The sequence below is a fragment of the Plectropomus leopardus genome, chromosome 9, assembly GCF_008729295.1.
Source record: "Plectropomus leopardus isolate mb chromosome 9, YSFRI_Pleo_2.0, whole genome shotgun sequence".
Lineage (NCBI taxonomy): Eukaryota > Metazoa > Chordata > Actinopteri > Perciformes > Serranidae > Plectropomus > Plectropomus leopardus.
In genome coordinates, this window is record NC_056471.1 from 26443528 (window position 1) to 26470942 (window position 27415).

Below are 27415 nucleotides of genomic sequence, written 5' to 3' on the forward strand. Positions count from 1 at the left end.
TGTGATAACATATTCCATTGTTTTCCACATATTCGGGTCTAGACAAAATTAAATCACCTAACTTTACAACTTAAAAAAAAAACATTTTTTTATATTGAATCTTTATTAAACATTTGGGCAAAACTTCAAATAATTGATGTTGGTTCACTTTTATTTTTCTTCAGTTTTGGTTGTCGTACAGTTTGTCTTAAATGTAATTCTGAGTGGCATTGAAAAATGTCTTAAAAATCTTAAAACTAACTTGCCTTAAGCTTTAGGAACCCTGTTTTTTTCTACTATTTGCTCACCTGTTATCCAGCCTCTCTGTGATATTGAATGTGACACACCAGAAAAAAAGGAAGAAAAAACACACACACATTAAAAAAGAAATGCATACTTGTCTGCTGCAGGGCCCTGCACACAGATCTGGTCTGCTAACAATGGGAAAGCAGTCTTTCTCCTATTTTAAATGGATTCCCCATGTTAAATTAACCTGCATCCACACGCTTACTTTGGTGAGAAAAGGGTGTTTGAGTGTCGCTCAGCTAATTGTCTGTAGTCGACTGCCTTCGCATCGTTTCTCTCTGATCTGTCTGTTCTCTCTGTCACTTTCTATCTCGCTTCTTTGACATTTTAACTTCTCTGCCACTTTCTTTGTCTCTGCTGGTTTCTTTCTCCCTTTTCCACCTTTCAGTCAGACTCTTTCCAACCCCTGTAACCCCCATTTGCCACACACACACACACACGCACACACAAACACACACACACACACAGTCTCCAGCTGTTATTCCTGATGGCGTTACAAATGAGATGTTGAAAGGTGATCGCTGGGACAGGAGACACAGACTCTTGTTTTCTTTTGGCTTCAGTCTGTCAGATTGGGTCTGGTGGGGGTGATGCAGCACTCGGGGCAGCTGTGTGTGTGTGTGAGTGTGTGTGTGTGTGTGTGTGTGTGTGTGTGTGTGTGTGTGTGTGTTATTGACTGTGATAGACAGAAGAACAGAAACACAAAGCCTACTCTAAACCAAAAATACCCCCATTATGACCTCAGTCTCAGATATGATTGACATGTTTCGGACAGGCAGCCACGCTCTCTCTCCTCGCTGTTTATCAGACATACAGATGACATTTGACCCCAGGAAGTGGAGGCTGATCAGGGGCAGGATGTTAAGGCGGACAGCTTTAGGAAATACTTTTTGTAAGCTGTTGCTGTAGATTTGAGCTTTGTCATATGGTGCTCGTTGTGTTGAGCTCTTATTCATGTCGTACTCAGTCTTTCGTGATGCAAAACTGGTGATCATATATATTCACATCGTTCATACACAAGTATTGCATATAGCAAATGGCATTATTTATTATAAAATGACCGTATTCTCAGAATATACGAGATCATTATCATGCCTTTGATTTCTTTTCTTGTTTGTCACCACTGTTGTTAAAAGCAGGAAATGCTGCAGTGTTTTTTATTTATAGGATTACAGATGGCAGCAGAAACAGTTCTGAGATGGTTTCCTTGTTGTGGTATGTCCAGAAGACTAAAACTAAAACATGGCGCTAAGTTGAAAACCACCACACATAAGGGGACACAAACGCACTCGTCTTTCTCTGCAGTGCCAGCTGTCGATGTGGAATCCATACTGCAGGGGGAATGTGAGAGGACTGTGAGAGATGTGGGGGTGGGTTCAGCAAGACTGCGACTGTGACTGTGAGGCCAAACAAATACATTTCTTTAATGTCTCAAAATGTGTATGCTATGTCCAATATTTACATGGATGTATTTTGTCATGTTTGTTTATTTTGGCATCATTCATTATTTGCAACTAATGTTCAGCGTACACTGTTTTGCAAAAGCGTTTGAAATGTGTAAGGACCGAGTCGTAATAGAAAATAAGAAGTTTATACGACATACCGTCCAACCACATCAGAAGACAAGTTTTTCTTGGATGTTTTGAACGTCCAAACTCAAATGTGGAGTCAAAAGTAAGCCGCCGTAGATGGGGAGAGCTGATTGGTGACTGTGATTGTTTAGAAATTGAGATAACAACACACATTTTTTGCACAATGTCCTGGAACGCATTTATAGTGTTACATTCGTTTATATACAGGAAAAAAACGAATATTTAATAAAAAAAAGAGTTATTCAGAGGAACTTAGATCCTGCTTAGTGTCTCCCCTCCACACATCTCACCAATCTCTGGCTAAAGTGAGCATGCAAGGAGGATTTCAGAACATCACAGTACTTGGTGAATCCAACTAGGTTTTCTGATATTGGTGCCTGAACTGATACTTAAAAAAAACAAACAAAAGAACAAAAAACGACAGTCAGCATCTTTTAAAAAATAGCTTCTTTTTTTCTTAAAGCAAATTTTAACTTGAAATCTAACAATAAACTAACTCATAACAGTTTAAAGTATACATAAATATATAAATATGAATAAAATACCGGTATAGCAGCAAAATACATTTTGAGGCAATAAGTGTCTCCCTAACTCAGGAGAGACTCAGCAGCCAGACATTTCTCAGTTATCTGTGAAGGAGTAGCTAAGATTGTCACTACAATGAGAATAGCTGGTCCACCAAAACAGTCTGCGTTAAGCTGGATGGGTCTAATGGATCCATTTTTGGATTAAAAAGTTGTACGTTTTGTTTGAAATCAAATGTATGTCTGACCACTCTGCACTTGGCTTTAAATCTAGGAAATTTGGCTGTGTAGTTAGTGAATTTGGCCTTAAATATAGTCAGCCAGGTTTTGAAAAAGGGGCCCTGACTTAGAAATTGTGTATTAGACTTTGTTGCTGCTTTGCACATATGACATATCACATTTTTGTCCATCTTAGAAGAGTGATTCCTCCTCTGTTACTCTTACTGTAAAGGGTTTATTTAGGGAGTTATTATTCATCCAAATCAAGGATCAAAGGACTGTGAGTGTTGTTCGCTGTACAAATAGTAAAGCCCTTTGAAACAAATTTGTGATTTGTGAGTTTTGACTCCATAAATTAAACCGACTTGACATTGAAAATCATGTATTGCATCAAAAAAATGTCTACACTTAGCTGAAACGTTTGCTCATAAAAGCCAAAAGTTTACAACCTCAAAACTCCCAGTGTGTTCTGACACATTGTGATACAACTATTTCAGGACTTAACTTGCAGCCAAAGTAGACAGTGATTCCTGTGTTGATTATTATTAATAATTTGTAAAGCAGCAGAGAATAGCATCAGTGGCATTTCTTGCATTTTTCCCAAAGTAACAGTCAAAACATTGACCAGATCTGTGAAAAATGAAAAACACAAGAGTATCTCCAGATATTGGTTACAGCGGCTGTGAAGTAATCCCCTGCCAGTAACCGCAGAGCGCTGACGTCTAGCTGAAAGGCCTGCAGACCAGTTAACTGTGTTAATTATTTCCCACTACATGCTCCTTCATCACATTGGTCAGCTCAGCGTACGTATTATCCAGAGGTAATCCCTCTGTTGTGCTGGCACCATTATCACACAGGGACACAACAGGCCTATTCTTCCACATGTAATTAACAAAGGTACTTATGGGCTGCCTTCTGGGATTTAACTGTTGTGTTGTCGCAGCTTTAGGAGAGGCAGCGAGATCTGGTGGAAAATGGAGAAGGAGGGAAAAAGAAAGCTCCCAAATCAGTGGTGTAGTAGAAGTTTAAGAGTTTAGCTTTAGCCGCACTGGATCACAAGTTGTGGTTGACAGAAACAACTGAATGTAGTGCTCAGTGGTTGAAAGTAACACTGTTTTCTTAAGTTTTGTTTTTAAGTACAAGTCTGACGTACTTGTAGTTTATGTGGGTATTTTCGTGTTGGTATTTTTGTTCTGTGAACCCCCTTGTATCTCTTTTCATGAGCCAAAAATAACAGGCTTTTATCAAATCTGTGACATTTCATTTTTATTAGGGAATACATAATCCTTCAGTCTATTCAATACCTTTACACAACTGCATTTTAGAAAGACATATTAGACGTCTTTTTCAACTCAATATGTATTTTTAGCTACTTTTCAGATACTAATTTCTCACAAAAATCACAGAGCATTATCAGTCTATATTCAACGACCTATTAGTATATAAAGTAGTTAAAATCTCCTCCACCTACAAATGATGCTTACATTTTAAAAATTATTTAATAATATACTTATAAAACACTCTTCAAGTGTCTGTTCCACTTTTACTTTTACTGGAAGCTTCTTTAATTTTAAGCTTCATTATCACCATGTTCCCTTTCCTAAACTAAACCTACATGACTTTACTTTTGTAACTCTACCAACCATGATATTTTCCCTGAAACTAATCTATGTAACTTAATGTAAAGTAGATAACTTTGCGTTAACTACGTAACGTGATGACGCAATGTGTTGGGTGTTAACTCTATAGAAACAGTACTGTGTGCATTTTATTGTTTTATAGTTTCCCACTTGGTCGGATCAATCAGAGCTGACCAGATTAGATCAGATTAGATGGATAGATTAGAGGAGCAGCAGCTGCAGAGGTGAGTGAAAGCAAAGTTTTCTTTGCTGCTGTTACACAGGTTTGCATCAGCGCTGGGTTGCGATGTTTAATCTAAAGTAGTTTGGAAAAACACAGATGACACTAAAACTATATGAATTAACGAACAGTTGTGTTGCCCCTCCTCTGAACATGGCGCTCTGCTGCTGTATTGGTGCCCAGATTATGAGCTTTGCCTTGAGCAAGTGAAAGAGAGAGAGGGAGAGCTACAAAACAAAGAAATCTACATGTGGTGGCAGATGGTCATGTGGTGGCAGTGCGACAAATAGATGAATGTCAGGGAAACCCTAATGTCATATGAACCACTGTATGGGGATACATTGACTGTACAGGCTTTTGTCACTCTTATAAGTACATCATAGCACTGTCAGGCATCACCTGAACAGAGGTTTGATTAACTAGAACAGCTGTGATCTGAACACTTGTGTGGGTGCACAAGAGAGAAAGCTTTTAATGACAGACATGCTGTATTACTACAACTTCTACCTCTGTGTTAACTTTTCTGTAGCTACTTTTACATTCGATTTTAATCTAAATGCCTTTCCATCACTTTGAGGCTGTAGCCTTTCAGTCGGTGTACCAGTGGAGTATGGAGGTAGAAGAAAGGAATGTGATGTGGTGGTTTTTGTGTTCCTTACAGTTTCCGGCTGTAATTATGACAGTCACGCATACACAGAATGATGAGAGGAAAACAAGAGCAGGAGAAGAAAACATGAGCGAGGCAGACAGAGAGATTAGTCCACACTGAAAGATACAAGTGACATGATGACTGATTGATCTCAGGCAGTTTTCTGGGATTGTCTGTCGTCTGTGTGTGTGTGTGTGTGTGTGTGTGTGTGTGTGTGTGTGTGTTGTGTGTGTGTGTGTGTGTGTGTGTGTGTGTGTGTGTGTGTGTGTGTTTAGTGAAGAGTGTCCACTATCATTCAACACTTCTCAGGCTCCGTTCCTGGCTCACCCTGTGCGTCATGGCAAATGCTGTATGTGTCGGGAACACATTCACACATTTAGTTTGTAAAAGCAATGATTCAGCCAGTGGATATTCTGACTTTTTAAATATACTGATGAGTAAGAGTAGAACTCAACACAAACCTTTTCTTCTGGACTGTACCTTGTTTTCCAAAAGCATTGTGAAGTCATGATTAGTCCTACTGTTAGTTCAGGGGTTAGTATGCGTCTCCTTCCTTCACTTTTTTGAGGTGGAATGCGTTGAACGACTTTTGCAGCTTTCCGAAATACACAATCCAACAATCAATGTCCCAATTACGTGTCAGTCGACTAGGTGTGCAAAAGTGAGAAAGTTTCTTCATTTTGAGCATAACTTGGCTTTTAGTCTAACACTTCTTTTGGAAAATGGACCCGGTCCCAGAACTGTCCAAACTAATTGTCTACTTTAGTAAAAATGAAGTGAAAACAGATCTTCCCAATTATAGGATTTTCCCTGTTGGTACATTTTTGTCACACTTTTATTAGTTTCTTTGTAAGACTGTCCTGAATACCATTTCTTAGGGCTTCAGAACTTTTCAACAGTGAACTCTGATGATAAAGAGGGAGAGAGGGAGGCAAGGAGGGCTGAGTGAGTAATGCACTGTGTGCAGCTCTTGATAAAAATTGATTTTAGCCATTTTTAATAGCAAAAAAATAAAAACTAAATGTTGGATGTATGATAATTTGGCAACCACTGCAAATTGATGAATCCATGGGCAACACTGAGATTTATATATTTTTTTATTTATTTATTTGTCATTTCTTAAAACAAAAAAAAACAAATATCCAAACTCCAAAATTAAAAACTGAACACCTACCTAATAAACAAATATTCTTAACTCTCAAAAAACAATGTGCAACTCTCAAATATGCATAACTGTTTATGTGTGTCTTGTTAGTTATTTATATGGATGTTAAAAGTGGAAATATCTTCAAATGATTCAGCAGGCATCAAGTTAGTCTCTGTGATCACAATCAGTTGTATTACTAGTCTAACTGCATAACTCTCCGGCATGTTTATCAGCAGGCTCAGTGTTTAAATAATTCATACATTTCAGTATTCTAGTGATGCCATACAGATACTGTTGATGTTTTTTTCGCAGGGACAAGTTTTACCTTTCACATGTGTCTCAGTTGTGCTTCCACAAAGACAGAGACTTACTTGCTGTCAGCTGAAAACAAAAGAAACCACACGTAGATTCCACCTCTTTCACAGGTGTACACATGATGTCAGTGTGCAGGTTTAATCCCATGATAGCTGAGAAAATGTCAGTGTGGAATAGAGATGTACAGGAAGCACGTCACCCAGAACTCAGGCAACCTCTACTGCTTTGTAAAGGTTAAAGGTCACAACTTTGAGGTTTGTATAAGACGTCTGTAGGATAGTTGCTTTTTCATCAGCGTTTTCCCCTCTTTAATTGTTGATTCCTTCTAAGAATGTAAGAGACAGTAAGATGTCAATAAGCATGTGGAGATCAGGAAAAAAGAGACATATATGTTAAGCACATGCAGTCACAAACACACACGCACACGCACACACACACACAGTAGCCTAAAATGAGACAGTGACCTGAGCTGAACAAATGGACTTAGTTACGGCTGAGGATTGATGAGGAATGTGTGTGTGTGTGTGTGTGTGTGTGTGTGTGTGTGTGTGTGTCTGTGTGTGTCTTATGTGTTATGTGCATGCTTGGAATGTCTGACTCTCCACACCAGTGAAGCAGAAAACTCACAGGTGGAGGAGGAAATGTGAGGGAGAGGAGGACAAAATTCGAATTATCACATGCGGTTTGAGTGTGTGTTTAGGTTCTGTTCATATGTATTTCAGATTGAGGTCTCAATTCTTCTTGTGCATGCCCTATGAAAGTTTTACTTACATAACATAAATGCAGAAGCGTACCTGTCAACAGGGATGTGTCGTGTTAAAAGAACAACAAGTTAAACCTCTGTGAATGTCACGTGAAACATTCGGGAAACAAAGTCAGAAGTAGCAGAATTTAAAGCTAATGACAGATGGAAGAAATACAACAGCTACTCTGGTAACTATTGATTTAGTGAGTTGCAGTCAAAAGAAATTTAGATGTCTGTTAAAATACTTAGTTACAAAATGAAAAGTTTTTTAGACACTCAGGTTATATAAAACAGTCTGTCAATGACTGAGATAGGTCCTAACTATGCTTTGAAATGTAGTCACTGAAGTGAAACTGCTTTTCTTAGTTTTTTGTTTATTCCCACAGAATAAGAATCTATGTGTGGGGACAGCTGACCGTGAGCACTTTGTGGAGTTTGAGTGGCAGGGTAGATAATTGATCAATCGATCTGATTAGAGCTGAGGAGATCAATGGATGACAGCTGCTGCAAAGGCTAATGTACGCACAATTCTAGATCCAGCACAATGAACGGTTAAGTTTCACTTTAACTTCACCAGATGTTGTGCCGCTCTGCCTGTGCCCAGAGTGCACACAGTGGACCGACAAAGTGGTGCAGTGAACTATCAAACTGTATGTGCATTACAACAGCACTCCTAATGAACAGTCCAGCTCCAAAAAAGAAAAACCAATACGTGGTGGCAGATGTAATCTTGGCAAGCCACAAAGATTGCATGAATAAGTGGGAAACCCTGCTTAAATGACCTAAAATAAGATTATATTTGTAAAATAGCAAAGGAATTCATATTACAAGAAAAGTGTTGTGTGGTTTTGGCCTTCCAGGGTCACCTACTCAATTGTTTTATATCTTATCTTCACATATTTAACTCCTAGGAAGCCAAACCCACATATAGAGATGTTTATAAGATCAGTCATCGTACTCTGTCTCCTTTTTTTTGTGTGTTTTGTCAATATAAAAGGCTCCCTCACAGCAAATGTGCAACTCTTTATCATTAAATGGACCACAGCAGGTGGTGGAACTGTGTGTGTGTGTGTGTGTGTGTGTGTGTGTGTGTGTGTGTGTGTGTGTGTGTGTGTGTGTGGTGTGTGTGTGTGTGTTATCACCACTGTTAATAAGTAACAGTGTCTGCCTCCAGAATGCTGATAAAAGTCAGGTCGAGGACGCCGGTTTATTTCACACACACATGCACACAAACAAACACACACACTTAAGAGTGTTAACTGCTTCTTATCTCGTGCCAACTATGTCTTGCCTTATCTGTAAGGCACGCGGCACTCTGCTGACACAAAAGCCTCACACACACACACACACACAGTGTACTTCACTATACAAACAGATGCATTTACGATGACTGTTTTGTTGAGATCAGTGTCGCTAAATGTAGTTGTTTACCACAGAGGTTGTGTTTAATTGTACTTTGGTTCAGGGGGTCAGTGCTTGGTGTTATGCCCGCTGCTGGTGACTGCAACCTGACATTGACTGAATAAGTAAATTGACCCCAACCTCGAATTCTTCACATACAACCACAACACCTGCCGCTGCTGCAGTGTTGGGGAGAGACTTTGCAGTGTGACTTTGCAGTGACTGGTGAAGGTTGGCTACAGTATAATAGTGAAGCTGTTTTCATGTCTACATGTCTGAATTTTCTGTTGCTTCTTATTCATGTTTCATCTTAGAATTAAAACAAATTCCCAACTAAAAGATCTTAAATGCAAAATATGTATCTGCAACATCATGCTGCTCACCATTTCCAGATTTCTTTTGTCCTGTGTTTTGAAGCTTGTGTATCGAAATTTGTTTCTTTTCAACTTTTAGAAACGTAACTTTGGCTGAAATCTGCAAACCCCGTGGCTCTGCCTTTGGTAGTTTATCTAATGCAACTGCTAGATTTAGTGAAAAAACATTTATACATTTTTACTTATTTCTGAGAAATACTTGATGTTTTAATGTTGGTGATTCACGATGAAGGTTAATTGAATATACAGCCATACTCCTTGGTCGCTGGCTCTGGATCACAGCGTCTGCTGCCTGTCTGTCCCATGTCTTATTTTGCCCTAAAATGTAACCCAGTCCCCAGACTCCATACACACACACACACACACACACACACACACACACACACACACACACACACACACACAGGCACACACTCACAAATTCACATGCTGAACTGGAATAGTACTTGTGGCCTTTGACCTACTTTCAACCCAAAGCGGTCCTGCTTAACTTATTTATTCAGTGTTTTTTCTGCTCAACTTTCTGTTTCTTTCCTTCTTTGTGCTTTCCTTTCTTTGTGCCTTTGGTTAGCGAGATATAAGTTGATGGTCCAAATTTGCTAGAAAGGATGCTCTAATTCCTACTTTGCCAAGATCATGTAAGTCATTCTTGTAAGGAACCCTCTGAAAATAATGACTGAGTATCTCAAAATAATGAGATGCTCGCTCAACAGTGACTCACCTTTCTTGGAATATTGACTCAGCAACATAAAATTATGACTTAGTATCTCACATTAATGGTATACTATCAAACAAAAATGACAATATGACAAAACAATGACAAACTTTGTCAAAACAATGACTTTGACATGACAATTGCATATTTTATACTTGGTATAAATGTTTGTTTTGGCTAATTGCATTTAATAAGGGTTTGATTTATTTAGGTTAACGAAGCAGTTTCTGTGTGTTTTGAGCCAGGTAGATGTGCTTATATTTCTATTACATATACTGTTTTTGTTATATTGCGGGCTATACTGTGTACCACATTTATGGTTTGTGTGCATGACAAATGTATATAGGATGATGTCATGCATAGAAAGAACTAGAAGTCTGGGGAGGCAGTTCGAAATACGTTTTTGACCGTGTATCACTGTGGGTTATCGTGCTTTATAGCCAGTGCAACGTGAGTTTAGGACATCAAGTCAGTAGTGGACCGTATTAGATGTGATTTTGGACGGACTTAACTTGCTGTGCCTTTTGTTTTTTTTTTTATTTTTATTTTTTTTGCTTTTAAAATAAACCTCATAAAAGTTTTCCCTGCCTCACGTGAGTACTTGGATTTACGTAAAGGAGTTGTAATACGAGTCAAAACCGATGCGCCTGTCAGACTAAGCGGCCTAGGAACTGTGTTATGATGAAACGGCCACTATACCGGGTATGGACTTGTATTGACTCAGGATCTTTTCTTTCGTCACATTGGTGGAAATCAGCTTCCAAAAAAAACTTGCAAAAATGTTTCTCTCGCAATAAAAAAACAGATGAAGCAATCAGGCAGGCATCTTTATTTATTTTTGTGTCATACTCTGTTTGCTTCAGGGCTGAGATACAGTGTTTAAATAACTATATTCATGATGTAAAACAGACTTCATCAGGTCACAGGGATGTTTTAGAGACACTTTGTCATCAGCGGAGACAGGTGTGGCATTTTAATACACTCACTGTCAAACTGTGTGAAATCCAATTTACCTTTTGCTGCCGTCCGTGAAAGACAGAAGGAACAGAGAAAACATCATTTTGTGTCTTCATTCGTGAGTAAACGCCGGATCAGCTTTCAACAAGTCATGACTGCGAGGTGTTAATGGACCGTTGAGGATGTCTCTGGCTCTGTCAGTCTTATTTTTTTTCTTTCTCACTGCATGTAAATGTTGGCTATAGAAGGCAAAGTACATTCTGTTACGGTTTTTATCCAAAGTGCTCATTAAAATGTCAGCTCCTGTCCAGTCTGCATTTTACCTGTGAATCACTAGGTGTTAGCAGGTATTTATTTGTGAGGATTAATTCCTCCCTCTTCATTTCCTCTGACTCCATCCCTTTACTCCGCCTCTGCGTGGGTGTCTGTCTGTCTTATGCACATAATTTTCCCTCCTTTTCTTGCCTTCCTGTACTTTCTTCACTTCCCTTAATCTGCATTTATATAATAGGCCCAAGTTGTTCTTACACACACCCACTCACACAAGTGCATACTGTGCATGATGTGGTTTCTGTAAAGCCCTTTATAAGCTTTAAAAGAATGTTCTAGGTTCAAACCGCCCTCAGGTTCTTGGTGGTTTGCAGAACTTTATGTTCTCGGTTTCCTGAAAAGCCTCATTCCCACCTTTCCCATGTTCGAGTATCCTCCATCTTGCCTTTTTGAGATTAAACTACCACAGTGTTTATTTGGGGACTTTGGACTGCAGGTTTCACGGGCTGACTTTTGAAACTGAAAACATTTGCTTTTAAGCATTGTGAAAATGTATGAATGTGCCCGAGGACCAGATGCACGCCTCCTTCTGTGATGATATGGTTTGCTGGTGAAGGTCGTTAGGAAGAAAATAGTTCCGACACTACACTTCTTACAAGGTCTGTGGATTATTTTAGGTAACCAAGTCATGATTTCTGGACAGAGACATTGCGGATGAGTTCTTGAAATTTATTTATTTTTGGAGCACCCACAAGCCGAGTGCCATCTAGTGTCATTACATTGGAGAGAAGGCAGACATTTCTACAGGTGATATCGCAAACACTCTGCAACTCACATCAAAAAAATCTAGATTAATAAAAGGCATTACAGATAAGACAAAGTCTTAAGATAAGATAAGATAAGTTTTGATTTTGGGGTAACCTGCTCCTTTAAGCTTTCATCACCAGTCTCTGAAGATGTATTATGTGCCAGAGTGGAACCTGAATGCTTCTTTACATAAGTCTGTGCCTGGTCAATGTTTCTTCTGTGAAATCACTTAATTTTCACTGCAGTGAACTGAAAAATGGCATTTTACTGTGGTTACTATTTTCCCATGAGAGACACTGAGTCATAAGTCAGGCTATTCTGAAGGTATTAAAGCAGACCGCTCAATAACACATAAAAACCATTCTAATGCCACAAAAATAAATCTTAATTTTGAGAGTGACTTAACCATTTTAATTATAATGGATTTGGGCGTTAGTCACAAGCTTGCTGTAGGTCGCTCACAGCTGCTGCAATAAATTATGCAAAGAGTAGCAACAAGTCTTGGTAGATATTTAATAGCAAATGTCAACATTTTTTCCCACAGTTGCACACATAAGACAAAATTTCAAAGTTGAAAATTGTTCAGTTGTTCCCACAATTTCCCTTTTCCCTCAGTTCGTTAAAAAACATCGTCATCATAAATCATTTCTCTTGTACTCGTGGGTGGGGTGTGTATTTAAAATGATTCATATCTTTTTTTTAAGCTTTTTAGGACCTAAACTGAGCAAATTTATTGCTCTTGCCAAGTATAAACCCAGCAGGGAAAAGTCTGTGGCAGATTTTGCACATTACAAACATTTATGTATAAACATTACAAACATCAATGTAGAATTTAAACACCAGTCTTTGTCTATGGAATGAGCAGTGTGACTATATAGTAATTTTATGTGTGTTAGGCGTTATTTCCAAAGGAGGTTTAGGGAAATCTTTGAGCTTAAATATTTTCATTCAAGGGTTAGAGGTTTATTTGTTATGGAAAGTTTTTCCTCCAGTGAGAAGCGGACAGGTGCAGCAGCCAGAAGAGAAGAAAGGAAGAACAGCATAACCAGCTATAAGAGAAGCTGCAGTAAAAGGAGAAAAGAGAGAAAGAGACAGGTGAAGGAGAGAGTAATAAGAAAGAGAAAGTAAGAGGGAGAGAACAAATCACTATTCTGCGAAAGGTCTGAGATTAACATCAGACCATAAAATGTCTAATTAGGACAAATTAAAAAAAAAAAAAGGATTTTCAGGTTTTACACCTTTTTTGTGTGTGTGTGTGTGTGTGTGTTCCCAGAGAGACGATAGTGTGAGTTGTTCAGGGGATCAGGTTCCCGTACCAACCACTCAGCAGATTCCTCAAAGTTTTTCTGGCCGCTGTTTTTTTCTTTTGTGTGTGGTTGGGTTAGACAGGTGAGATTCTGGGGTTTTGTGTGTATGTGTGTGTGTGTGTGTGTGTGTGTGTGTGTGTGTGTGTGTGTGTGTCTAGCTCCTTCAATGATGTCTGTATATCCTCCCCAGCCTCGGGCCTAGTGTAACTGTCAGGACAGAGTAACAAGCAGCAGTTGACCTATTGTTGGGGTGGAAATGACTGGGTCAGAGCGACGAAGTGTGTGTGTGTGTGTGTGTGTGTGTGTGTGTATATACCTGAAGAAGACATGTTAATGTGTACCCATCAGTCTGCCTGTTGCCTCAGGCCAAAAAAAGGCCTAAATGTGTTCAGAGTGAGTGTTAGTTAACTACCAAAAGAAAAGGAAGGACCATCAGCAAGCTGTAAGACGGTTTCTGGGAGCTAAATCTGTAAGTGTAAGCAGCCTGATGAAAAATGAATATGGCTCAACTATGCCTTTCATTTCTATGCTGATGACGCTGTCCTATTTTGCTTTGCACCCCTCCAGTTATCCAGTTATCTTCAGTATGCATTTAGTAGAGTAGGAAAACAGCTTAGTAAGCTGCAACTTGTTCTTAATGTATAAAAAACAAAACGTAATATGTCAGGACCAGTAAAATCAGTGTTATCTGAGAAAATTGTTTCCACAAGTGGTCAACACATTGAGTTTGTACCCAGGGTTATTTAATTGACAACATCAAAGTCATCCCCCAAAAGTTATTCACTAAATACACAATATAAACCCACAAATGTTAAGAAAAGTAATGTTCTCACACCTGTTTTCCTTCTTAAAGAGAGAAATACAACTGTACACTTTTTGAATTCAACTTTTTCTCTGTCACACAAGACTGATGAGGCTTGATTGTCTTAACTCATAAAACACACTTCATTAAAACTTGACAGAAACAATACAAAACTCAACCAAACTATCTTGGTTACTCTCGCTAGTAATCTAGTTTTGTTCCGACAATCACAAGTTCCAGTTTGGTTGAAAAATAATATCCCTAATTCACCAAGTTAGATATTTAAAAAAAAAAAAAAAAACATGCCTTTTTTTCCACACAGTCTCTCTCTGCCATTGTTTGCGATGCGGTGTCTTTCAGCTCAGCTGCCTGTTCCACTAGTAGAGACCGGAGACTGAGCTCTGGTGGTGCATGCTGTGCACTACATACAGTGAGTTAAATAGAAAGACGATTTCTTATATTTATGATGGTATTAAAAAACATGCCTTTGTCTTATATTCCGAGGTGACTTTGCCCAATTTATTTACACACTGCCTCAGTTACTGGTATGTTTTTATTTTCAAAGCAATTCTTCTCTTTTGAATAAGATATACTAAAATTACAAACTCAATTTGCAGGACTTTCTGTGTCTTGTTGTGTCCAAAATCAGAACATGAGTTGTAAAAACAAGCACTTCGGTTGCCTGCACCTGCAGCATGGAGCCATCTGCAGGATGATTATAAGCTTGAAGACATACTGATATTGATGACTGATTTAAAACATGAACATGAAATCTATTCAAACCCGGCTGTTTGTGTACAACTTTTTATCTCACTATTTTATGTTTCTAAAATAAATGTGCTTTTATATGCTTATGTAAATTTTAGTTAGTTGTTGAAACTGTTTTGCTGCTTTTCTTGGCCAGGTCTCCCCTGTAAAAGCAATATTTGATCTCAATGGGACAAACCTGGTTAAATAAAGGCTAAATTAACAATTTAAAAAAAAAAAGATTCAGCTAATGTGGCGTCATGCAACAAGCAATTCCACTGGTCAGTTTAGAGAGTATTGATGTGATGACAGGATTCAGCTTGTAAAGTCAATTCAGATACAAAACCATAACAGCAGAGGATTACAGGGTTTGACCGAAAGTGTTGCGTAAATAGCCGACTTACGGGAATTGGGGTAATTTGAGTTGTGCACACAGAAATTCTCATTCAACCACATTGCGGGAGGATAAACCTTTTCCCTATTTTATTAACTATGAGCTTGTTTAAAAGTACAAGAAAAAGTTACTCTCATAAAGGATCGGATAATAATGATGACCTCTTGAGGACCCAGTTGTCTTTGAATGCTTCGGTCTTTTATATCTTAGCATGCATACACACACACATACGCAAACACACACACCTCTACCTTGCACAGTACATCAACGCTGTGTCCTGCTGTTAAGTGCTCTCCATCAAAAGCATTCCTCAGCTCTCCCCTCTCGCTCCAGTCTCACTTCCCTGCCAACAACAACGTTGTGTTGGACTCTGCAGACCCATCTGACTCTAAGACCAGTGGAACGTTAAGGGCATTAAAAAGCCAACTCTCAATCCAAACCAAAACATAAAGGGCAGTCCCAGCTGTCACACTCTGCCAAAATATGCAGTACAAAAATGAACTAAATTAGCAGGTATTTTTTCAACACAAGAAAAATGACAAAGTATTTGGATGCTAAAATGATTTGCTTTCATGGCAAACGGAGAGAAGGTGTTTATGGTTCTCCTTTGAATGTAAAATGTGTTAGAAATCATACTCTGTCAGCCAGTTATGGCATTGATTATTTTTCATCAAAGAAAATTTCACTCATGGAAATGTCTGTGGAAGGCATTAGTGAGCCTGATTTGAACAAACAGCACTGTGCTCAGACATTAGCTGGCAATGATCTTTGAATTTCAAAGAAGTATGTATAACAAAGAACCAAAGAAAACATACTAAAACTGAGTTTAACTCCATAACTATAACACTGCTGTGTTACATCTGCTAATGGTAGCGTGTGAAAATGGAAAGGTGTACTTGTAGTACTGGTTGGCCAAAGCAAGAAAAACAGTCTGTCTGCACTTGAGTGTGACGACGAGTACCAGAATTGATGTCCATGGATTAATCTAGAAGAGACAGAGCCAGACAAATGTGAGGCAAATATACTGCATGAGGGGAATTCAAGTCAAAATTATTGGAGTCTTAACTCAGTGAAATCTTAAGATACATACATGGTTCACATATTTTAAGATACTGACACTTTTCAGGTCATTATCTCCAGTGTCCATAAATCTGCATAGAAATCATAGGGGGAAAAAAGAGACACTTTATAAGTTCTGAACCTGCCTGAGCTTTTCTTTTCTATTGAAGTAATCCAGTGACAATAGTCTGTATATCTGTGGGTACACTGCAAACAGTAACTGCTAATTCAGCATACTTTCAATAGTGCCAGTTTACCAAAATGTAAACAAATAAAGGCAAAAAAAGACTCAAGTTGTAGCCCCTCTCCCACTGCAAAAACCCCCACTAACGCTCACTAACATTCAGCTTTTGTCTTTAGGGGGGACAGGTTACCATTGCATTCATGCCCAGAGCAAAGTATTCTGACGTAGTCACAAGTATTTATCAGCTCCAGCTGCTATCAGCTGCAATCTGCAATCAACGAAGGCAATGAGCACTAGCCATTCAGAGGAAAAGTAGGGCCGGTCATGCCTAAGGAAATGCAAATTTGCCAACTACAAGCACACACAATTTTTTGCCTCATTTTCAGTCTAATGAAATGATGTGCGGCCACAAAATACCGTCCATATCCATCCAAGCAGCGCTTGAATATAATTCAAAATTAGTCAGCAGCGAGTTTGAAGGAGGGACTCAATAAGTAATATATATAAATCCATATATCCACCATAACATTCTCACTGGCCCCCATGCTGCTTTCTACTTTTCACTAACTTTGTTTTCCGGATGCTCCGGATGTTTCTGTCAAATTACAGGAACTCTAGTTCCAAAACTTAGAGCACAATTGTCCATTAAATAGCTAATCAGTTCATTATAGTAACATTTTCAATGCGTTATGAATATTTAGGGGGATTCCCTTCAGGCTTTAGCTTCACACTGAACGCACGGATGTGATCGTGGTATCAATCCTGTAAACTAACTCTCAGGAATAAACATTTTTCCTTTAATGGAATTTAAGCAGTGTGTTTGTTTTGGGAGTAACCATTAAAAGAACAGACTGTATGAACTGATTTCTGCTCCGCTTTATTTGGCCTTCAGTTAGTATCCATGCAGACGATGTGCTGCTCTGAGCTGGGAGGTTCTGCCTCTGTGGGAGTAGTGTGTCTGACATGGGCTGTGTTTTCCTGTCATTAGGCTACAAAATACCAGACATGCACGCCTAACCTACCTATATGCTCCCTGCATATAATGCAGTGTGTGTGTGTGTGTGTGTGTGTGTGTGTGTGTGTGCGTGCGTGCGTGCGTGCGTGCGTGCGTGCGTGTGTGTCTGAAGGTCGATAAACAATCTTCAAGGTACTTTAGATTGTCGTGGGGAGACAGTTGCAGGCAAGGGAGCACCATAAAGCTCCAGATGGACTAAACAGACCAAAGATTTAAAGGCCTGCAATTTTCTTTTCTCCGCCACACACACACACACACACACACACACACACACACATACACATACACATACACACACACACACACACACACACACACATACACAAACACAAAGACAGACTTCCTAAACAGTATATAAACAGACAAAGATGCACAAAGAGACACTGTAATTAGTCTTATATGACTATATACAGCAGCCATGTGTAGCTCTTTCCTGACATTTAGTACCGTATGTTAAAAATGAACCTCACATGTGCACACACACACACACACACACACACACACACACACACAGACCTGTGTCTCATGAAAGAGAAGAATAGATTTTTTACTCGCTTCAGTTTCACCCCAAGAGACAGATTTAAAAAGACTTTACTTCGGTCATGCACTGTGGAAGAGGAGGAGGAGGAGGAGGAGGAGGAAGGGAGGAAAGGAGGCTGCTGGTCTGTGTACCCTTCACTGGGGGGAGAGAGGAGAGGAAGAAAAGGGGGAGGTAGATTTAGGAGAGGTTAACTGCCTAAAGTTGAGAGGTTCGGTTAGAGGTCCTGGTCCTGCGATCCTCTGGGGAAGAAACCGAGGAAGTTATGTGTGTGCGCAGATCTGAAAAAGGCAGGAGACCAGTAAATCACACAGGAGAGAAGGAAGAGATACTGCAGTGAATGAGGAGGATGGTGTGAATGAGTGTGATGAAAGAGAGAAGAGGGAACGGGGAGTCAGACAGCAGAATAGAGAAAGAGAAGTAAAGAGTGATGACAGGGGAAAAGGGAGGAGAGGAGGAGGTAGTAATGGGAAGCGAGGGGTTAAGGGCAAGAAAGAGAGAGGTAGCTGGGGAGTAGTGAGAGTTCAGGGGAATGAGATTTCAATCTGTTGGAGGAAGAAAAGAGAAGAAGAAATAAATAGAGAGGAAGAAAAACTAGGAACATTAAAGGGACATGCTGTATAGAGACAGTTGGGAATATGGAGAAAGGAGAGTGAAAGTGGGACAAAAAGGCAAAAGAAAGGAAAAAAACAAGCATTAAAGTAAGAAAAGGAGAATTACAGAGGGAGGATTACAATGTGTGAAAGGAAATAGCAAAGAAGAGCAAGAGAGAGAGCAAAAAGAGAAGTGAATTAGTAAAAGGAGATCGAGTGAGCTGTCAGGCTCTTGATGAGAAAGCCATACAGCTGAACGACCACATTCCCCGTTCAGGAGCGAGGAGGATGGAGGGAGGAGAGGCTCCTCTGTGTGACTAATGTCTTTTTCACACATTTCACTTCCACCCATTCATCATTGTGTCCACCTCCTGCGATCCTGTTAAAACAACAGTGACAGCAAATGCTACACGACTACTGTAACTAAAAAAATGCGTTTTTTAGAATCAGCTTAATGTATAAGGCTCTACTTCACCTTATTCATCTCCGACACCTACAGCTGCACATCAGAGGAATAAATCAAGATCCTTGTTTTGTTTGGGTCCGGTGACCAATGACAGCTGGCCACTGCTGGCTGATGATGTGAAGTCTGTTTCTTTATATTTTCTGAAGTTTTAGACCTTACAGAGCCATGATGGTTGATGTTTCTCATGCCAACTTCTTCCTAAAGAAATACAAAAAAAGGAAAAACTGCAGTCTGGAGAATGCAGCTCATTATCTTCAGCAGAGGATTATGGGGAAGTCTTTGACTTATACTTAAAACTGTAAATGTCAAAGAAAGACTACTATAGTACAGCTGCAGTCTTAGTCATTTCTGTCTTTAATTCATTCAATCATTCAATCATTCACATATTTTTAGTTTGGTGTCATGCTTTTTTAGGCTGTTGTTTCAAAAGCATTTTTACATAACAAAACAAAAAAAACATACCAAATAAATTGCTCACTTGAGAAAGTACCAAACATTTATAGATTATCTTGATAAAGAGCCCTCTTTCTTTTTAACATATTAAAATGTTTAACTTCAACAGAGCTTGAGATGTGGCAGCAGTATGAAGGAAGTCAAGCAGGCCTAAAAACAGGATCAGAAAGGTTTTAAAGAAACTTTTGAAATAAGCCAAATGTATGTGGCATTGAAAACATTTAAAATCCATAAATTACTCAATAATTCAAATTATACATCCATCAAATTTACAGACCAGTTTGGGGTTGAGCTCTGACTGTACTTGCCATAGTTATTGTAGTTTTTCTGTTTAATTAGCGATCATTTGTGACATATTGGGTGCACTCACCTTTGGATTTAGCTTCAAATTAAGTGTTTTAAATAAGCTTGTCAAACTGATCACTGGTATCTGGTGATGTTAGCCGTGTTTCCAGTACTCAGCAATTACTTTGGTGAGTTAAAATATTATAACACCAGTGGGCCATGGTCCACTGGTTGAGAATATTTGTTCTATTAGCTATAATATTTTACTCACCAAAGTAATTGCTGAGTACTGGAAACACGGATACTTCACCAGATACCAGTGATCAGTTTGACAAGCTTATTTAAAACACTTAATTTGAAGCTAAATCCAAAGGTGAGTGCACCCAAAATGTCACAAATTATCGCTAATTAAACAGAAAAACTACAATAACTATGGCAAGTACAGTCAGACCTCAACCAACCAGTGGACCATGGCCCACTGTTGGGCCTCAAACTGCCACCTAGTGGGTCATAGAGGCTCTGCCAATTCATTAGATTTAATAAAAAGCTAATATACAAAGCTTGTTATTTTTATATCGAAATGTGCAAACGAATTTTCAGGAATAAAAAAAAATGTCACACCAATCACGTTTTGTCATCTTTAGCGAGCTAACATTTCCTCAGATGCAGTGACACAAAATGGATTGGTTCATGAAAAAAAGTGATGTTAGAGACCACTCTGTGCCAGTAAAAACTCCACAGGAAAAATGACCCTGAAAACATGAACTGATTCAGAATGGCAGGCCGTGATGCCGAGCTGAAAGCACAGTGTGTTAAATGTGGTAAAATCCTGTCAGATGAGGCGCTAAAATCATTGAAGCTCCAGAGACACTTAAACACTAAACAGCCGGGATGCATTAGGAAACCAAAAGAACATTTCCTGAGGAAAAGAAAAACGTAACAGCTGACACACATATTTACAGCCCAGTTTGTTTTTCCCCTTTTTTTGTCATGTGATAGAAAGATGGCCAATACTGCATTATGAAAAGACGTTTTGGACATTGATATCCTTCAAGCTTTCACAAAGTTGCTCAGGATGTGGAGTAGATCACCCATCAGTGCCAGGGTTGGTGGTTCAATCCCCATCTCCTAATGTCCATTGTCTTTGAATCCATCTACTTATAATTTTCACCAAAATCTGCTTTAATGGGCTCAAATTTACACATATTTTTTATCTTAACCCCTAATATGACCACATATTTTTCCCCTGTGACCCCATCCCAACTTTTCTTTCCCTTCCTTTTGCACAAACAAAAAAAAATCTGACTAAAAGCAACAAAATACTGCAAGTCCACAACTGTTTCTTAAACCTTTTTTACACAAGGGCAAATTAAAGGTATCAGGCTGTTAATTCTCTGATAAGAAAGTATCAGACAAAACGGGCAATGAGTTTAACACACCTTAAATGTTTACGTTTCTAGTCTTTATCAGACCATATGCATTTTCCTAGATAAGCTTCTATCAGCCACACTGTTAAAATCGAGCCGCCCTTTGTCCTTTAAATCTCATAAACTACAGGACACGACCTGAAGTGGGCTGTTTTCTGATGCCTTTGCATACAATTGCCTTTTGTTTTCTGATAGGAAACTTTGTCTGCCATTATGTACTTTTAGTGCTATATCTAGAGGGTATTGTTTTAAGCCAAGAAGGAGTAATGAGAGGAGATGCACAGTACGCACTGAACCTCGTTAACTCCTACACCTCCCCCTGCTTCCACATCTCTGTCTTCCTGTTTGTCTTTCTTTGTACCACTGGCCATATTTTATTCCCTTTCTCTCTTTAGATTTACTCCCTTAAATTCCAACCTCCCTCATTCCCTTTCCTTTCTTCTGCTCATTCCCTTTCCTTTCTTCTGCTCATTCCCTTTCCTTTCTTCTGCTACCTTCCTCCCTCTCTGTCTCCTCTTCCTCCCTCCTATTTGTTCTCTCAATCACCCCCGCTTCGCCCCACAATTTCCTCCCACCTCTCCCAGTCAGTCAGCCTGCTCCTTCACCTCCCTCTGTTTATCTAGTGTGCAGTTTCACAGTAGAGCGGCTACTGAGCGGTCAAGGTCACGCCTGATTTTATGTCTCGACACGACATCTCAGTGGATATTAGCTCGGCTTTGTGTTTGCTCCCTGGGGGCTCTATTGTTGTCTGTGATAAAATGTCAGTGTTTTAGCTCAGCCATTATAATCATTGTAAAGGTCAAAAGAAAATTCCTGTGTGTGTTAAATGCCATGTTTTGAGGCTTCTTTGCTTTTGAGAATAGTGGTGAAAATTAGAGGTGTGTGGCTGAAAACATGGAAATGAAGAATAGGAGTGAAGAGGAGGTCATCCTAACCTCAATCCTGAAGCTGTCGACACACCAATGATGTCTCCATTGTAGACACACCTGTAACTGCAGGGATGCAGACAGACTTCATGAATTCACACATTCTGCACAGTGCATTAATTAGGTATTGGGCACAGCCAGTTTATGCCTAAATGCTGTGTCGAGAATAAGAATGAAAAAGGAACAGCTCAACTATTTTGATAACTAATCAATCATTTTAGTCATTTTTCAAGCAAATGTAGTGAAAAAAGGCCAAACATTCGCAGGCTGCAGCTTCTCCAGACTGAGGATTTGCTGTTTTTTATTGTCATAAATTGTTGTACAGTTAGTCGGACAAAGCAGTATATTTAAGTAGATCATTTTAGGCTCTGGGAATTTTCAGGAGCATTTTTTAAAAACTTTTTTTGACATTTCACTTTTTAAACTTTAGTTCAATAACAACAGTCATTAGTTGCAGTCCTATATAAGATGGAGTTGGCCATCGGGCAACTCTGGCAGATGTCACATGGGCCGGTCTACCTTGTGGGCCATGAGGCCACCACCAGCAATATTGGGGAAACTTGTATGGGGGGGGGCAACTGGCTGCAGCCTTTTTGATGTTATAACAGCTCATTTGATTGCAGTTACACTGTCGATACTGTAAGGCAGGTGCAGTAGCAGTAGTACCGGCTGTCTCCACCTTCTCCCACTTCCTCAAGTGGGGGAATGTGACTGAGGTCAAGCAGGAGAAGTCCAGCAGTAAATAAATCAATTAAGGCAAAATGAGCAAAGTAAGCTGAATGAAAATATAAATTAGATGGTTAAAGAGCTAATAAGGAAAAGGTGGAGCAGGAAAGGTCAAACACAGAAAAGAAAATGTACTCAAGGATGATGAAGCTTGGATAACCACAGAGTAACATGCCAGTGGCAAGAAGGGGAGGTCACCGCTGCTGAGGACGGGCAACAAGCAATCGGGTCTGTCCAGAAGAAAATTGCCAGGGCTGGATTTTGTTCCCAGTCCAACCCAGAGAATGGCCTGTTAGGAGAAAGATCTGTCTGTGCATCCAGACAATGCAGACACTATTTAAAATGCAGTAACTACAACTCGGCGATTCCCATTTTAAACAACTGGATTTTGGAGTTGAGGGGGCAGTGGTGACAAAAGATAAATATCTGAAAATATAATTTTGTTAAAAAGTTTCATAATGTCACTAACGCTCTGTCTCCTCTCCCATCCTTTAAGGTCCACCCAGAGTGTCAGAGCGGGTGGCACACCGGCAGAGCATCCGTCTTGGCCGCACCATGAAGCTGCCCTGCCCCGTGGAGGGCGACCCACCGCCGCTCATCATGTGGACCAAAGATGGTCGCAACATCCACAGTGGCTGGACGCGGTTCAGGGTGTTACAGCACGCCCTGCGTATCAAAGAGGTGGAGACTGATGACGCAGGGACTTACATCTGTAAGGCTACCAACGGGTTTGGCAGCGTGAACATCAACTACACACTCATCGTTATAGGTAAGTAGTTTATAAAATAATACTACAGTACTGTGACATGAGACGCCAGTACCAATCTTTGGATTAAATCAAGTGGCAGTATTTAAACACACTTTATGCGTAACATACGAACTATTGAAAAAGTCTTCTGAAGATTTGTTATCTTTCTGTCATGTGCTATATAACATTTTTCAAACAAACTTGGCATAAATCGAACAATGTCTCAGTTACACACTAAACGATTTGGATGAAGACTTGTGATTGTTCAGGAAAACTGAGTCCTTTGCTGTGTTAGTGTCGGGGTGTTTTTATTTGTTTGTTTGTTTTTTAAGTGTGTGTTTGTATGATGACAGACAAAAAACAGCCATCCATGAGCAAAGCACAAGATTGTGCTCTTTTATTTCTCTAATCCTCTTGTTTCTTCCCATTAATTTAAGTCTGCATTTGTTCTGCCGTACTTTCTTTCTTCATTACATGTGATTTTCCATCGTTTTTGTCTCTCTTTTTTTCTCTGCTGTGTTTCTAGGATATAATTATCCAGGTTAGATCTGTGGGGACATTATACAGTAAACTGGACTGTGTAGTTCCCCAGACAATGAACGCTGCTTTTGTCTGAGCTTGTATGCCGCATGTGTGTGTACCACAACTGTTGCGCTTGTGTGTTCCCATATTATTATGAATGAGGCATCTGTTAAAGAGGATGCTTTTGTTAGTGTGTAGGACTTGCGTCGGTGTAGTATGAATTGTAAAGTCTGTGTGTGTGTGTGTGTGTGTGTGTGTGTGTGTGTGTGTGTGTGTGTGTGTGTGTGTGTCTGTCTCACTTTTGATGTTTATATGAAAGACACATTGTTTCTCCAACTTTGCATCCAGAAAGCTGAGCTGGTTGTCAGCATTTGTGGATGTGTATATATTTATGTGTTTGTCTCAGTTGTGCAAAGTTTGAGTTGTCCCGTGGTAACTGTAGTCTGTGACCCTGTGGACTCTGACAACCTTCCTTCCAACTACAGGTGTGGGTCTTTCTAAACTGGGACTCAAATAGCTACTTCCCAAAACTCCTGTTCATGTAAACAAAATATCTGGAGTGAAGACAGTGTGTCAGTGCGCATTTATACATGCAAGTCTCAGTGTGTGTGTGTGTGTGTGTGTGTGTGTGTGTGTGTGCTGCAGTGCGTGTGTGTCATTCCATCTGTGTGTGTGTGTGTGTGTGTGTGTGTGTGTGTGTGTGTGTGTGTGTCAGGTTCCAGCGTTCCAGACAGCCTGACTGAAGCCTCTCTCTCTGCCCACCGTCGGCACTTCAAAGACGGCCTGGAGTAAAATGCTTCAATACAGATATTTCCAGCCGATACTTTACTATTTTGATGATTATTTGCAAGATTTTTGGACCAAAGTGGGAATCTTAGAAGAAGCACTGCCGGCAGAAAATGGGATGACATACTTTCTTTTTGTTTATAAAACTGTGTGACAATTCAAAATACAGTAACACACTTAAAAAAAATCTAGATTGTTTTTTTTTTTTTACAGATGCAGCAATATGAATTGTCATCTAAACTACATTACTGAACATACTAGAAAGCACATTTTGTGTGCAGTGTGCAGTTGCACAATTACATTTTTTACCCTAGTTGATACAAATTGGCACATCAGTAGTAAATAACGTGCTTTTAATTCTCCAGTAATCGTTATCGGTATGTGATCCAAAGCTGTATCAGTCTTGAGCTGAACTTCAAAGGCGAGCTGGCATACACAGGGCAGCAGGGTGGGGGGGGCGGCAGCTGCCGCTGAGGTCATCCAGGCAGACAGCTGCTGCCTCTTACTCTCTCTGTCTCCCTCGTTCGCTCACACTCATTCACCGTCCCTTTCATTCACATACATGCATGCATGCACACACATAGTGTATCCTTCTGAAACAATGAATAGGGAGAACCCTCTTGAGTGGAGCACGACTTTGTCATTTAATTTGGTGTCATTGTACACTAAAACCCTATTTGCATGAGACTAGTATTACCACGGGACCTGATTTGATTCATTCAGAAATAACCCCCCCATGTCTGCATCTGCACGGGACAAGCAAAATCTGTATTTTAATTGATTTTACTGGCATTATCTCCCAGTAGTAATGTGCAGGTCAGGGTTTTTAAGTACCTGCATCCACCAGATCTGTTGTGAGAGCCGTTCTGACCTGCCCAAAGCACAAAATATCAACCACCTGAACACGACAAGAGCACAAAACCACCATTTGTATTATAGGAGCAAAATTGTCAAAACTGAGATCTGAAATAAGAACTGAGTGCCGTGGCATGTATGTGTTCTTAAAAGATAGTGACTGGGGTTCGACCGATATTGGTTTTTCAGGTCTAATACAGATTATTAGTAGTTAATGAGACCAATAACAGATATTTGGAACCGATATGTATTTACAATAAAAATGAAAATCTTTTTGTCAATATCTAGAATTTGGAATATAACAAACTCCAACACAAAACTTTGTTTAAATTCCTTTAGCAAATGTTTAATCAAAACTAAAACTGTCAACATCGTGTACAGCAAGTTTCCAGCATCTTTTTATAAAGTCAAGTGAAAACTAAAATAAAAAATGAATAAATTAAAAAAGCTCCCCAAGGTTTTACAAAGTAAAATATATTCAGAATATTCTGTTAGTGACAGAGATGGTGGAAGGTGGACTATTGCACGCAACATTTCTGTTAATTATTAATAACTTACCTGGAACATTGCATTCAAATATCACATGTTGTACAAGAACAAGAGGCTAAATCACTACGTGTTTGCAGATTACATGAATGGTACTCAGAGATAATTTATGCTCCACCAGGTTAACCTTCAAAGACGACCCCTTTGTGTAATTCAAGCCAGGATTCATGCCACAGCATCTCCTCAGAGAGGCACTTAGCATGGAGAGCAGTGTTTTCATAGCTGGAACAATCTGCATAGGCAATGATTTTCAGAGCATGAGGGGTGTACGTGCAGTTGTCTGTGTTTTACAAGAGATGTCCTTCGTTCATCAGCTAGTAGTTGTGTTTGCTGCAACTCTGCTCAGTGTTTCTGCTCTGCCTCCTCTCCTCCTCCTGCCTTCATCTCCTCTCCTGTGTGGTCCTGCAGTAATTATTCTATGACCGCTCCGCTTCACAGTAATGAGCCCACACCTGCGTCTTATTGTCTTTCCCTCTCAATTTCTAACCCAACGTATCTTTAACACCTTTTTCCTATTAACACTCAATCTCAGCCCTCATTCCTCCTTCCACAGTCGGCCCGGCTCATTTTTCTCCGACCACGCTTTAATTTGTATCAATATTTTCACAGTTTCCCATTTTTCCCGGACGTAATAGCATTGCCGTAAAACATCCACTGTAGCGCTGCCCGGCGGTCAGGAGTGATGGAGAGGCGTTTTTGTGAAGGCAGGCTTTTGTTGGCGGAGGAAATTAGAAGATTCCTTGAAGTGTTTGTTCTTTTATTGTGTGTAGGTTGGCAAATGTTTGCGTGAGTAAATAGTATGTGTGTGTGTGTGTGTGTGTGTGTGTGTGTGTGTGTGTGTGTACGTGCTTGTTTATCCGAGGGCTTGTGTATGTATGCGTTGGTGTGTGCAGATTTATGGGACCACCAGTAAAGTGAAACCGAGATACTTTTCTGTTCAACAAACCTCAACGTCCTTCAAAAACAGGGCGCCAGGAGAGCTCTCACATCTTCCTCCCACTCTCTTTCTCTTGATCTCTCCTCTTTGTCTCTGCTGTCTGTCTTTCATAGTTGCTTGTATGAAACTCTGAAATTGTTTCCCTCCTACCAGAAGAGTGACTGATAGAAAATTTATAGTTCAAACCAGATGTGATGACAATGGGAGCGTGTCTGGAGCAGAGTTGGGAAGCTGTGCAT

The 27415-nt window shown here is 39.7% G+C and overlaps 1 protein-coding gene across 1 annotated transcript in view; it reads left to right on the plus strand.

The window, feature by feature from the left end:
• The window catches only part of fgfrl1a (fibroblast growth factor receptor like 1a), a 99906-nt gene that overhangs the window by 13085 nt on the left and 59406 nt on the right, over positions 1–27415 (plus strand). The window contains exon 2 of the mRNA XM_042492894.1: positions 23279–23551. Within this exon, the coding sequence (XP_042348828.1) occupies positions 23279–23551 (273 nt within the window). The remainder of the gene's footprint in view (positions 1–23278; positions 23552–27415) is intronic.